At 38.9% G+C, this 14977-nt stretch overlaps 1 protein-coding gene across 4 annotated transcripts in view; it reads left to right on the top strand.

Annotated features, from left to right (window-relative positions):
* The first annotated feature begins 182 nt into the window (after positions 1 to 182).
* Positions 183 to 14977, top strand: part of gys2 (glycogen synthase 2) — a 42022-nt gene continuing 27227 nt past the window's right edge. Inside the window, exons 1-5 of one of the 4 annotated variants that reach the window (XM_039791017.1) lie at positions 183 to 207; positions 1564 to 1697; positions 7676 to 7857; positions 10267 to 10458; positions 10634 to 10819. In XM_039791017.1, coding sequence (XP_039646951.1) covers positions 1574 to 1697; positions 7676 to 7857; positions 10267 to 10458; positions 10634 to 10819 — 684 coding nt within the window. In that variant the 5' untranslated portion in view covers positions 183 to 207; positions 1564 to 1573. Of the gene's footprint in view, positions 208 to 848; positions 926 to 1406; positions 1698 to 7675; positions 7858 to 10266; positions 10459 to 10633; positions 10820 to 14977 lie in introns of those variants that run through there. The other 3 variants (XM_039791016.1, XM_039791019.1, XM_039791018.1) reach the window with 3 other exon arrangements.

The raw sequence follows: 14977 nt of genomic DNA, 5'->3' as shown, positions 1-14977 counted from the left end.
TGTGTGTGTGTGTGTGTGTGTGTGTGTGTGTGTGTGTGTTTGTGAATAAGTGTAGCATTTGGATTGGTTGTGTTTGGGAAAGGAAAGCAAGTAACTTCCTGTCAGATATTGTCTCTTAGGTAGAGAATTGTGTGTAGTGTTTTGAAAAAAGTGTTTTATGCAGTTGAAAACTGAGTGAACGGCTGAGAAATAGCTTATGGAGATTTGGTGTGTAGTTTTGCTCTTTGAGGTTTAAAAAAATGGTGTGACATGTAAATATTTTGTGTAAGCAGTCGTAAAAAAAAACAACGTAAAAAACACATTCAAAACAGATTGATGCAAATTTTGTGTATTTCTGCAGGACTATATTTAAATATATGGAAAATCTTAGCAGAATATTTACAATAAAATTAAGCACTAATCATTCCAAACAGCTGATTTCATTGTGATTTTGATGAGAAACCCACACTTTAGTAAACTTTAGTACTGTCAAATGAAAAGGTGTGATTCTTACTCTATAATGAAATACTGATATGTGTTAAAAATCATGCAAACTTCAAAGATTAAGTTCATAATTTATGTAATGCTCCCTGTTGTTTGCGTTTCTTAGGCTGGTAATGCAGACTGCATGAAGAGTTTTGAAAAAGTGGTTTCAGTTCACTGTAATATCTGGCCAGGGATAACAGATGAAAATAGAATAGAATAGAATGCCTTTATTGGAAAACGTACAAATTTAGAGCCTTGTTAGCCTATAACTGTGGAGGTGGACATGGTCTGCAATCAGCTGCAGTGAAGAGAAGTGTGGGGATAGATCATGAGAGCAGTGCCAGGTGAGTTATTTGTCTCAGCTGATTCTTGTTAGACTAATTCCACTCTCACTTTATATGCAGTAGCGTGCAGGACTTTCGGAGGACTGATGCACACCACAGAGTCAGCACACTGGACTGTGAGAGATTCTTTGTTTGTTCTTTGTTAGAAAATTGTGAGCAGTGGGACCATGCACCATGGAACGTAATGCTGTAAATTTATGTTTAAAGTGTGTGAGCAGTCCAAGCAAAGACTGTTGCTTTGCTATGTGCTGAGGGCAGCAAGACGTGCTACTATAACCTCATAGGCTCATTTACAGTTTCCACTGATCAACAAGCACTGTCCCTGTCAAATAAACTAAACACAGAAAAATGAAAAGCTAAGTGATGTAGCCAACAGTCCAGTACTGACGCTAACTGTAAATTCATGATTGGATACACTGCCATAGTGACATAGTGATAATAGCATTCCGTCCCGAGACCTAGTTTCATTCATTTACATTTCACAATCCCATTCAGTTCAGCCCAGCAACAACTTTACCAAACCTTTCACCCCGACGTACGTACGTATGTACGTACGTACGTGTGTGTGTGTGTGTGTGTGGGTGTCTCTTCTGCTGGCTGGCTCAGCCATAGTTGTGGTGGAAGATCTTTGCTCCCATCAGTCTCTATTATCTTGTCCTGGAGGACTGTCCCAGCTGAGCTCAGGCCTGTTTAAAGGATTTATCTACAGACTGCCACAGTTCTAAATTCCAGGTGGTGTCTGTCTGACCTGCAGACGTTTTAAGATGCCGCTGTCCCGTTCCCTGTCCATGACGTCCCTGAGCGGGGTGCTGCCGGCCTGGGATGAAGCCGAGCTGCCTGTGGAGGACCTGCTGCTCTTCGAGGTGGCCTGGGAGGTCACCAACAAAGGTCAGATCAGAAGTGTTATGATGATTTCATTTCTGAAAGAAATCAGATGTTGTATGTATCCATGCAGTAAGCATGAGTTCAATCCTTAACGATTGTTTTCACTGTCGATTACACTGACTATTTATATTATTTATATTAGTTATTTGGTCTATAAAATGTCAGAAAATGGCATAAAAAGGTTGATTAGTGTTTCCCAAAAAGTCCAAGATAATGTCCTCAAATGTCTCGTTTTGTCCACAACTCGAAGATATTCAGTTTACTCTAATATAGGAGAGAAGAGACTAGAAAACAAAATCACATTTAAGAAGCTGGAATCAGAAATTTCTTTCAAAAAAATTTACTCAAGCAGATTTATTAATCAAAATAGTTAGCGATTAATTTAAAAGTTGACAACTAATCGATTAATCTTTGGAGCTCTACAAAGTATTGCAAAACTATACAATATTTTACAATACTTGAAGCACGTGCGGCATATTAATTTCAACTATTTGCAACTATTTGAATCCATTTTGGATCAAAACCCATCATAATCAAGTGAAAACTTTCATTGACTTTGGCAGGAATGATTCCTCTAAATGCATAACTGTTGAATAATAATTCCATACAGAGCATTTCATTAAAAGTAATAAATCAAATACGTCCACTGATGCTTATAACTTACAGTATTTGTATTATTTTGTGTCAAACTGTGCCTCTTAACCCCTGAGAGAGCAAATATTGAAATCCAGTGAGCATGGAGACAGAGCCTGTTCCCTCTGAAGAGTTAAACATTAAACTGCAGCTACGTTGTGAAAGAGGAACAGCTTTTACTTTGGCCATTTTAGCCTTGGGCTGACATGTATAAAATCAAAGGCACAAACGTGAACAAATTTGACACTGAACAAACTGGACATATCAATTCCTGGACAAGAGGTGTAAAAAGAAATATGCTTGTTGGTGACAGTGTGTCAGCCTGTGTAACCATTTCTAATGATTGACTTGACTTGACTTTAGCCTTGACTGAGACGGAGACAGAGCCATACTACAAAGGATGCTGAGGTCATGATCTCTGTACTCTGGGGAATGTAGAGTTTTTGTAACTGTGTGTAACATTCAGTTCAGGCGAATCAGGTGTGGAAATGGTCTGCCAGTGACTACATGAAATTTTGGTTTAGGCACCAACATGTCTAATACAGTATCCTGTGGTGTATAATGCCTAACAGAGTATAACCATTTTGCAGAGGTGGAAAGAGTACACAAACATTCTACTTAAGTAAAAGTACTATTACTTTGATGAACTTTTACTTAAGTACAAGAAAAATTACCGTTGCAAAAATCTACTCAAGTAAAAGTAAAAAGTAGCTCATTTAAAGTTTACTCAGAGTAAAAAATTTTTATATTGATACTTATTTAATATATTTATACTAATTATACTTATTTAATTAAATCAGTCTTGTGATTTAATAAAGGCTCAAAGCCAAAAACTCAAAAGTGTCAAAAACCATTTTGATTTTAATTTGTTGACAGATACTTTGCCAAAGCAATGTTAGAGAGCTTATTTATTTACTTTTACTCAGTTACGAATGTGATTTCAAATTTATCAAAGTACAATACTTCAAGCGAAAAACATACTTAACTAAAAGCTAAATTACAGATTTTAAAACTACTTTAAAAAGTAAAAGTACACAAAGAAACTACTAAGTTACAGTAATGTGCGTAATCGTAATTAATTACTTTCCACCTCTGCCATTTTGTAATGGATTGGGCGAAAGACAACTGTCACAGATACCATATCTGATTACTAAAACAAAATTAAAGCTATGGTGCATAGTTTATGTCACCCCCATGAGGAATTCTAAGTAATGACAACAACACTGTAGCGCGTCCACATGATACAAGCCTTCCGTGATTGCAAAGAGGACACGGCGGATTAAAAAAACATGATGGACTCTTCAGAAGAGGTCATTATCTTCGCTCGAGTTTCTGCGTTTGAGTTTCTCTGAGTTATCTTCTGAACATAGCCCTACTGAGAGATCCAGAGAGAGTTGTGTGGAGCTGATAGTCTTAATTAGCTTTGTAGCAACTCATTTGGCAATGGCTGGAATGGAACGGACGTTCATTATTATAAAAAAGTTAAGCACTAAAGCTTTAACAATTAATTTTTCCAACCAAAAACAGTAAAACCAACCAAAGCACATCTTATCCAGAAAGCCCCATGAAGACTCATAACCTCTAAAGTATTTCTAAAATGCCCTGTAAACTTTGATTTTGAATACTGTAAGTCTAAGTGAGTTCTTCTGCTTCTATGCAGTACATGGTCATGTTGTTAAACAGTTAAAGGTTATTGGCCATTCTGCTGTTTTCTCTGCCCTCAGCTGTTATGTAACGCCTGCTCTCTGATGCAGTTTAGACGTCATTATGAGCTCACTGATTGTTGATGGACATTCATAATCAATATTTGTCTTTTTGTTTCCATGTGAAAGACTGGGAAAAATACTTCCACATGTTCTGGCCTGTTGCAAAATAGAAAATTTTGTTTGTGTTCGACAAACTACACTAAATAGCCCAGTATCAACCTCAGGATTACTGGAGACCCATTTGAGCATTTAGGTTTAATAAAAGAGTATTTTAAAGCTATAGTGCGTAGCTTTTGTTGCCCCTATGAGGAATTCTAGGGAATGACAACAATTCTGTCGGTGCGTCCACATGATACAAGCCTTATGTGATCGCGCACCACCCCCACCCCTCCTCCACACAGTTGCTAGTAGCCAAGGAGACGCGGAGGATTTAAAACCATGATGGACTCTTCAGAAGAGGTCATTATCTTCACTCCAGTTTCTGCACGCAAAAAAAACTCATTTGGCAACGGCTTGACTGTAACGGACGTTCATTAATATCAAAAGTTACGCACTAAAGCAGAGATCTTCAACAGGGGGTCTGTGACCCCTAGGGGGTCCATAGAGTTACTGCAGGGGCACCGCCAAAATATTGTTTGATGTATATTATTTGAACGTTTTTGTTTTTTAAATTAAAATATGTCTAAAAAATATACATCACCTTGAATCTGACATATTGTAAACAAAGATGAATTTGTATAAAAAAAAAGTTTAATTTACACAACATTAATGATATGCTTACTAAGTAAGTAGCCATTATAGTAGCCATCCGCAGATAAAGTTTACCTTAAAGCTTAAGGACTTACTTTGCATTCCACATGTTTAACCAGGGGCAATTCTATGATCAGACCTTTAGGGGGGCTCAGCCCCTAATGAGAATGTGACACGGATACAGTATCTTGCAAAAGTGTTAACCCCCCCTGCTAAATCAGTAATTTCATTAGCCGATAATCTCTGAGCTAGCTACTGAACAACAACGTCTGCTAACATTTTTAACTAAACCGGACACTTTATGAGTCACAGTAACACAATGTTCTAACATTCAGCAGTTTTAGTTTAGCTTATGTTTCAATTTGGGTTCTAATCTGCACCATGAAATGACCAACTTCTTCTCTGGGGACTACAAATAAACTTCACAACCGTCTCCTGCTCTCCCTCTGACAGATCAGATAGAGACTCAGCCAAAGGCGGGAGTCTGGCACCACCCCCTCTGATTGGCCAACACTAGGTTTCTGTTAACCCTTTCCTTGACGGGGTTACAGGTGCATAGCCTCAGCGACAGACACACAGGATATTAAACCTGTTTCAAGCTCTTTGAACCTGTAATTGTTTGTCCTCTGTCACTAACAGACAAGTTCACAAACTCTCACTTGAAGTACCAAAATTGATTTAAAAAATAAATAAATATTTTTTATTATTGTAATTTCTGGGGGGGCTGTGATGAAATTTAAGAGGGCTTGAGCCCCACCAAAAAAAGGTCTCAAATTGCCCATGTGTTTAACATTAAAACATAATGTTTAAATAACATATTATATCCATATATCCATTTTCATCCATCTGTCCCAGTTTCATATGCAACTACATTTTTATACAATATTTGTATAATATTTGGTCCCTGCTCGGTCAGCTGAGGAGTCCTAGGCCTACAAAAGGTTGGACCCCTGCTTTAGGCACAGACTTTGCATTTTTTGAGTTTGTCTACACAGACTGGCACCTACAGCAGTCTTTTCATGTAAACGGTTTACAGACACATGTCTACTGGTTTATTAATGTTTAATTGATTTAGTGGATTGGTGGGAGTAGCTGTACAATTTGGAATTTAGGGGCACCAAGTAGATTGTGAAAAAGTATGCTTCATAATTTGACATGTAGAAATTAAATAAAAAAGGAAAGAGAAAATTAAAAGGTAAAAGTGTGAGTAATCAGGCCATAATGAAATGAAAAAAGAAGATATTGAAAGGGAAATTTAATATTGAACAGGTGAAGGGGATATCCTGAGACCAGTTTAGATTTTTGTCTCAATTTGATTTCAGACTTTTCTTTGTTATTAGATTTTTCCTGACTTTTAAGATCCAAAACAAACAGATAAATAAAAATTCCAAAGTCAACTGCATAAAAGCTCTGAAATTAACTTTTGTCTTGGGCCACGTGCCTCTCCAAGTCTCTTAATAGCTCCAAATATATTCCTTTGTCACAATAACAAGGGCTTTTTTGAAAATGAAGAAACATATTTGCATTCAAAATATATGATGGATTATTACACTTAGAATTTAGGTTTGCCTATAAAAATCGTATCAGCTATGACAGCTTATAACAGAACAGTGACAAAACTAATGACTTTGACTGTGAGGTCAACTCTACAACAGCATCATATCACCAATAAATAACACAAATGGAAAAATGCAACAACAAACATTTTACTCCAGTCAAACTATGGCAGTGTTTCACTTCCCCTCAGCCCTTGGTATGACGTCATAGCATACGTTGCACAGAGGCCTCTTGTGAAATGGAACACACCTGCCCCCGTTCACTTTCAGCCCAAGCTACACAGATCGACCGCCAGTTGTAGGCTTAGCGCTACTGCTTCAAGTGCGTTTTATTATCCATCTTATTTTCTATCCCCATTTTTATGTTCATTCTGTCTGCTTATGTCATGCAATGTCCTTATTGTACAGAAGGCCTATTTCTTATATGAAAGGCACAATACAAATATTTATAGAAAGTTTTATTACTTCTTTTTACACATCATAAATACCTGCAGACTCATTTCAATGAGGTTTAGTAATCAGCTGCATGAGCTTCAGATTTAGAAAGTTTCTGATCTGTATCATGATTAATCATATTAATGCATACATCTCGCAAAAACTGAATTTCTTCCATGCATTTACAGATAATGTTGGAAAAAAAGAAATCACACATACAACTATCTAGTAAATAAAACGTATAAAGTAAATATTAATTGACCTTATATTACATGGTTCAGTAAAATATAAAGCTAACAATGAGGAAACTAAAAAGTTGAAATGAATGTATTCATCTTCTCCTTCTTTGGTGGTCACCAACCAGAGTTTTAGCTGTTGTACATTACTGCCACATAACCATGATGTATTTTAGTGTACCAAATGCATGACTACAATGCATTGTGGGTGATATCCACCTCTGGAGCGACCATCGTTGTGAACTCGCTCCCTCAGCCCTCTGAGGGTCGATCTCACCAAGTTCACTTCAGTTTTTCAGACAATTGGAACGAATTGGGCGGCGGGGGTTCTCCCAAGGGGAAGTGAACGAGGGCATGTTGAACTACTATTGAAACGCAGCCCATGTCACTGAGCTTTCTGACTTCATATGGATCAATGGCCCACACCTAAAATATGAAAAGTTTGCTAAAAGCATCATAACAAATACATAACAGACAATGGTTTAGTAAAGCCACTTCTCATATTAAGGACAATTGGACACAACCAAACATTGATTGTTCAACTGTCATAAAAAAGGTAGAACAGGATCCCAAATGTAAATCTGCATGACCTTTTATCTTGAGAAGAAGTTAAAAAAACACAACTTCAGAGCTATCTTTTCCATTCACTGATTGTGAACCTGCAGTTGGAGGAATCTACACAGTGATCCAGACCAAAGCCAAGATCACAGTGGATGAATGGGGGGAGAACTACTACATGATGGGGCCCTACTTCGAACACAACTTTAAGACTCAGGTGGAGGCCTGCGAGCCGCCAAACCCCGTCATCAGGAAGGCCATGGACGCTCTCATCCACAACGGCTGCCAGGTGGGAGACAGACAAAAATGTCTTATGTTTCAGGAAATGGGGAGTGCTGTCTTAGTTTTAATATTATTTAAATACCCCCCTGCAACGAAAACCAAACCTTGTTAACATGTCCATTTGGTGTTTTATATATGCTACAAGACATATCATGAGCAAAATATGCAGTCAACGCCATGGCTGAGCATTCAGCCTTGAAACTGCAAGGTACCAATGACAGTCTCAAAAAATGAATTTAGACAGCCAGGGAAAGGTCAAACGTCCCAGACTAAAGAACCTCACCCATCAAACTGCGGGTGGCATCATTAGCATAATGCTACAGCGAAACCAGCACACTACGCTAAACAAACTGGTATCAAAAGAGAAGCCAGGGGTGCGATCAGCCCCGACAATAAAAGCAATATATAAATGAGGGACAGAATAGATGTGCCCCTTTTCAGTATTTTTTTCAAACTTTTAATGTGGGAAAACAAGGCTACACTAAAATATTAATCTTAGCAGAGTCTGGAGCGGGTTGTCCATTAAAGCCCTTTCAGACACAACGTGTTGAGCTGCACTTGCTGCTGGGTTCAGTGCACATCTGACTAGGTGTTTGGAGACAGATGATATTCAATTTGATTAAATTTATATAATAGGCAAAGTTTTTGAAACTTCTAGCATCCTTCAGCAAGGCAATGAACCTCAAATTGCTCTCCATGTGTTTTTTATGTGAAGGGGAGGAATTGTTAGTCACCTTGGACAAAAGCTTCTGTCAAGTATATAATGTAACTCTGAGTTCATTTTTCCAAAACTTCTCACACAAGCTCAAATCGTTTTATAAGTAGTACTACTAGCATGCTAGCTACTACAGCTAACACCACCACCACTACTGTACTGCTTTTAACCACTTCAACTACTACTGTACTAGCACCATAAAAAAAACTATATGATAAGCATTACTGCTACACCATTACTTCTAATAATAAATCAGATTAACAATGTTTTCTCTCAGTAATCGTAGAGGGAGTATTCTATCATACAGAAGAGGATTAGGGCCACATGTGAAAAATGTATTTGAGTTCTAGCCCTAATTCTGAGAATAAAGTCAGAATTCTGACTTTTCTCTCAGAATTCAATACATTTATTGCACATGTGGCCCTAATCCTCTTCCGTACTATCAAGTTGGTGTTACACATTGATTTTTTTTTTTATATATATATATTAATATATATATTAATATATATATATATATATATATATATATATTTTCTATTTGCATATATTTAATACCAAGGTGCTCAACTACAGCTTTGAGAATGACTTTCATTCTACCCTTCCAACAGTGTCACTGTGTACTCTGCATGTTACTGTTTTCCAAACTCTCACTGAGGAGGCTGATGCAGTCTAGCTCTATCCAACAATAACTGGCCACTGGATGGCAGTCATAAACCAAAGACCCTGATGATCCAGGGGAATAGACAAATGATATAGTCCCGTACTCCGTGTGCTATATAGGCAGCTGATTGGTCTGATAAAATGAATCATCACTACATTCATGAGTCCATGATTTGTTAGAAACATCAGATTTCATGTTTCAAGCCTGCAAACCTCAAGAGAATATAAGCAGCCAACAGTGCCTGACCACATAAAGGTAACCTGAAAGTCACCAGACGCCCCAATCTTCTGAACATAGCCCTACTGAGAGATCCAGAGAGAGTTGTGTGGAGCTGATAGTCTTAATTAGCTTTGTAGCAACTCATTTGGCAATGGCTTGAATGTAACGGACGTTCATTGATATCAAAAAGTTACGCACTAAAGCTTCAACCAAAGAACTAGTACAAGTAGGGATTCTATTTCTACTTAAAGGTGCTCTAAGCGATGTTGGGTGACGTTACTTCTTGTTGACGTTCAAAGTATTTTCAAACAAAATGAAGACTAGCTCGCTCCTCCCTCCTCCTCATCTTGTTCCCTCCCTTCTGCTTCAGCGCACTAACCCCCCCCCAAAATCCTTTTTGTCTGTTATTGGCTGAACACTGGAACACGGTTTGTGTATGTTTGCATGGTCCAGGTTGGACCACTTTGTTTTTGTTGGCGTTTGTGGACCCTAGGCTGTCTACAGAGACCGCGGTTTTTACAGAGTGTTTAGGGGACCGGCAGCTCGCGGATAGTGAGGAGAGGTTTGCTGTATGTGACAAAAAATGTTGTAGCCTAAAAAACGCTCCAGTCGCTTAGAGCACCTTTAAGTAAAGACACTGAAAACTTTGTCTACCACTTTTACTTGCCAGAAAAGTGCGAGCGAGCTGTGTGTGAGCAAGAAATTGGCACTCTCATCACAGTGTGATTTCAGTGTACCGAAGCACACAAGCAATTCGATTTTGAAAATGTATTTCTAAAATGGTACTCAGTGGGCTTCCTTTGCTGTTGTTGACGCTGCAGGTTCATTTTGGCCGCTGGCTGATTGAGGGCAGCCCCTTTGTGATCCTGTTTGACATTGGCTCTGCAGCCTGGAACCTGGACCGCTGGAAGGGGGACCTGTGGGAGACCTGCAGGATAGGCTTGCCCTACCACGACCGAGAGGCCAACGACTCGCTCATCCTGGGATCCCTGATCACCTGGTTCTTCAAAGAGGTGAGCTGGTGTTCAGCCTGCTGTTCAGCACACTGATTATCAGTCAATTCTCTCTTGCTGCCATTTGTGACTACAAACATGTGAAATTGCCTGGTGCAGCTTTAAGTTAGTTACAATATGAACTTATAGGGTAAACACTTGTATTTCCAACTCAGATGTATCTTTTGTTCTCCAGTTGACAGACCAGCTGGGAGACAAGCCCAATGTCATTGGTCATTTCCACGAGTGGCAGGCGGGTCCAGGGGTTATTCTCTCTCGCTCCCGCAAGATTCCCATGGCAACGGTCTTCACGACACACGCCACCCTGCTGGGACGATATCTCTGTGCTGGGAATGCCGACTTTTACAACAACCTAGACAAGGTGAGAGGTTAGGAGGGTTGGCCATGACACATACTGTCACTGCTGAAAACTACACTGTTACAAATATGGACACAAAGCAGGCAATTACTAGCCTGACAAGCCAGACCCACATCCAGGTGTTGGGTCTGGGAACTCACCATTGGCAGGGCTCACTCCGAGAGGCGGGATAAACGGTTGTCTTTCAAATTCCCTCTGCACTCATAGCCAACCAGAGCAACGCTAGTTGATAGATTAAACTTTTGCCGTATCCGGTCGGCAAAACTCCGAACACATCTTCCTTTGTTAAGAATGACTTCAGTGCTTAACTCCAAGTCTTCCAAAGTCGCATCTAAAGCACACGCTAACATACTGTTTTCAACACTGTTAAACTTAAGTTCAAAACAATAACATAATATAAAAAAATAATAATAATAAATAAATGCTATGAAAACAATTGGACCAACCACAGCTGAATCTCATTATGGCTGAACACCTACACAGGTGTTACTCTTTCATATTTCATTACAAAAGTTAACAGTTTGAACTTCAGAATAGTTTTGTATTGTGACGTAAACATGGACCCAGCCAGAGATGGAGGAGTGGCTGAAAGAGGAAGAAGAGTGGCTGGGAGGGTGCGAGGAATTCATATGCATGGTGGAAGAAGAAGAGGAAGATCAAGAGCTGTAGCCTCAGATAAGATTAGAGCTACTGTAATTGATCATGTAATCAATCATGGTCTCTCAATGAGAGAGGCTGGTCAGAGAGTGCAGCCAAATCTGCAACGCTCAACAGTGGCATCTATTGTTAGAGTTTTCCGGAAAACCAGCAGGTAACTTGTATTCTGCATGGCATCTGACTGAGCTGCATATTACAGAAGTAAATGCAGAAGACCGAGTGTAGATTAGCATTCTTATTGTATCTGTATCAGTGGATGGTGTGTATACAAATTCTTGTATTTTGGAATTACTCAGTGCAAATAAAAGACATACAATATATTGAAGTGTACTGCATCATGTCTGATTCATTCCAGTAACATGTATTGCAGTGAATTGTAAACAGTAGGGAGGTGTCCTTGTTTTACATAAGAAAACATTGTATAATGATACCTGTTGTTAGTGTATTTTAGGTCATTGTTTTGTGGGTGACAAACTGTGTTTGTTGGCTGTCAACCTTTGCTAGTGTTATGGGAGAAGGAGTTGATTTGAGGCATGTGTATGAAGTGATTTGGTAGTTTTTGTGCATTTTGAATGTGAAATGAACTGCTGTGCCGAGCTGTGTTAAGAGTTTTGAAAAAGTGACCTAAGTATTGAGAAATGTATCCTAGCGACTGTAAAAAACTGTAATGTAGGTGATGATGCAGACCCTGCATTCATTTTCTCATAGGCCCCTTTCTGACCTGGTTGTAAAATTGGATCTTAGTGATCATCTCTTTTCTTGCCAAAGAAACCACTGAGAGTACATTGTGTGTTTTGGAAGTTATTATCATCCTGTCTGTGATGTGTCTCTGGCTTTGTTCCAGTACTGCCTGCTCTTATACCCCCGACTGTCTGGAGCTCTTGGCAGCTTTCGGCAGCGCTGTTGATTGAAAAAAGCAGCCGCGAGTATACAATAACCTTATTTTTAGTTTTATAAAAACACAAATTCACTACAGACATACCTGCTCTTATGTTATCTGTATGTATTAGTCTCGCATTGCCAGAGCTATACAGCGCTGTGTACACAAGGCAGCAGCTGTAAAAATGTTTCATTTCCTTTTTATCTTTCACAATAAAAGTCCCCAGTTATTTTGTTATTTAAATGCTTTTATTATGAAGCGGCAAAATCAGGAAAGTTGGGTCTTCATAAGCAGTAATGTAACACAACTCCTATAATTGAACATAAAGTAAAATAAAGCAGCGATAGCACTTAAAACCACAATGATTCAGTTAGAAGCTACAAATATTAATATTTTTCTTACATGGTGGTGCAATAACTTACATTCATTTCTGTGGTTCTAAGGAAATACCATGAAACTGCTGTGTGTTCTGCTGTGGCCACTGTACTTGATGGGTACTTTTAGGTGACAGGATATACACACAATTAATATATTTAGTAGCACTTAGGCCATGGGTTTCTCAGGGGAAGTCTGGAATCGGTGTCTCCATCGTGCAACAAAAGTTGGCTCTGTGGTTGTAAAACAATTATTTTCAAAATCACAGGCTGAAAGAAAAACTCAATGGATACTAAAAGGAGTGAAATTAGCAACAATGATCCAAATATCTTGTATAACAAAATGATTGATTTGAGTAAGTTGGGATAATGAATGAATAACAGACCACTGACCACAATGACTTTGTGTAGGTCTTTGAAGCCAGCATCCAGTAGTTTTAATGATTGCAAAAGGATTTCCTCATTGGTTACAATTGTTGGTCATGATGGTGGCTGCTTGTTGAAAACAGGTGTCTTCAACATTCCAGGAACTATGACAAAGACACATCAAGCAGCCACCATCATGACCAACAGTTCTGCTGCTTGAGCACAATTATTCTGCAACAACTGTAGCATTTAGAGCTATGGTATTCTACAGGTTTTGAAATGGTCCAGGATAGAAACTACTCTCTATAAAAAAACACGAAATCCCAATATGATCCACTTTCTACCTATAACCAAAGCCAAAAAGGGGTTTCTCATACTGCTTATGTGATTTACCACGAGTGATTATCACATATGGACACTGAGATTTCCCATACACGCCCGCTTGTCCATATGATTAACATATTAAAATGAACAAACCGTGACAACATCAATATGCATTTAATTTGGGACACATGCACGCTTGAACTTGAAAGCTTGAACAATTGTGAACTTGTGCACACACACACACATGCACACATTCACGTTCTCCTGCATTAGATTCATTTTCACTCTCAAAGGTTCATGCCAAAAAATCGTAGCCTTTTACAGCCACTTAGTGCATCATTAGTGATGTTGAGCTGTGTGTGGAGGGGTTGGTGTGATGTTTGTAATTGGCTCTGGTCTGCTCACATTCTAAAGGTCAGCATGGAGCTAAAGGCCACTCACTGGTTGAATGGATAATTGACAGACAAGGTGTTTGTAACCCTCAACCTGATAAGAAGGTCCAGAGGAACTCAACATCCATTCTATTGATGGAATCATATCAATATGCATTTTCAGTTTTGTTGACAGTGACACACTATGCAGCCAGAATAGAGGAAACAAAGCAGTCCATGGACCCAGAGAGCTTTATTAAGTAATAGAATTACATATTGCAAATGAAATCAAGATAAATAGGTAAAATAAATGAGTTAGTTTAAATGAAAATGGTTTAAAAAAACTAAATGAATCTTAATCTTTAATGTTACTATTATGTGCCACTGTTCATCACACTCCCAACTGGCCCGTCAGACACCGCCTACCAAGAGTCTGGGTCTGCCGAGGTTTCTTCCTAAAAGGGAGTTTTTCCTCGCCACTGTCGCAATAGCCACTGCTAATGCTTGCTCTTGAGGGAATTACTGTAATTGTTGGGGTTTTGAAATTTATAGAGTGTGGTCTAGACCTACTCTATCTGTAAAGTGTCTCGAGATAACTCTGTTATGATTTGATACTATAAATAAAATTGAATTGAATTACATGTTTAGTAGTTGTATCTCCTTTGCTTATGTGGCAGTGGTGGGGATTAGTTTGTAGTAGTTTTGACAACGCCACCTGGGGGAATTGTAATGGGTCGGCGGTCTTTGTAATTTCGTAGGATATCATATGAATCGGTGTGACTAAGTTTTCGTATGATATCATACGAACCCGTTCATGAGAATGCGTGGTGATTCTACACACCACACGTGAACACTACACACCAGGATCATCCTGCTATCCACTTAGGCCCAACAGTTTCTGTCCAGCGAGAGAAAAGCAAACGTTACATTACATGTCATCTAGCTGACGCTTTTATCCAAAGCGACTTCAAATTAAGTGCTTTCAACCTTAATGGTACAAACTGCGGACACAATAAGTAAGTGCAAGTACAATAGCTTTAAGTAAGCCAAACCAAAGAGCCATATGAAAGTGCAACTGTTTTTTTTTATTATCCAAGGTGCAGTTGGAAGAGATGTGTTTTTAACCTGAGGCAGAAGATGTGTAGGCTTTCGGCCATCCTGATGTCAATGGGGAGCTCATTCTGCCAAG

Source organism: Perca fluviatilis, chromosome 23 (genome assembly GCF_010015445.1).
Source record: "Perca fluviatilis chromosome 23, GENO_Pfluv_1.0, whole genome shotgun sequence".
Classification (NCBI taxonomy): domain Eukaryota; kingdom Metazoa; phylum Chordata; class Actinopteri; order Perciformes; family Percidae; genus Perca; species Perca fluviatilis.
Note: the sequence above shows the minus strand (reverse complement) of the source record. Positions and strands in the feature narration are given on the sequence as shown.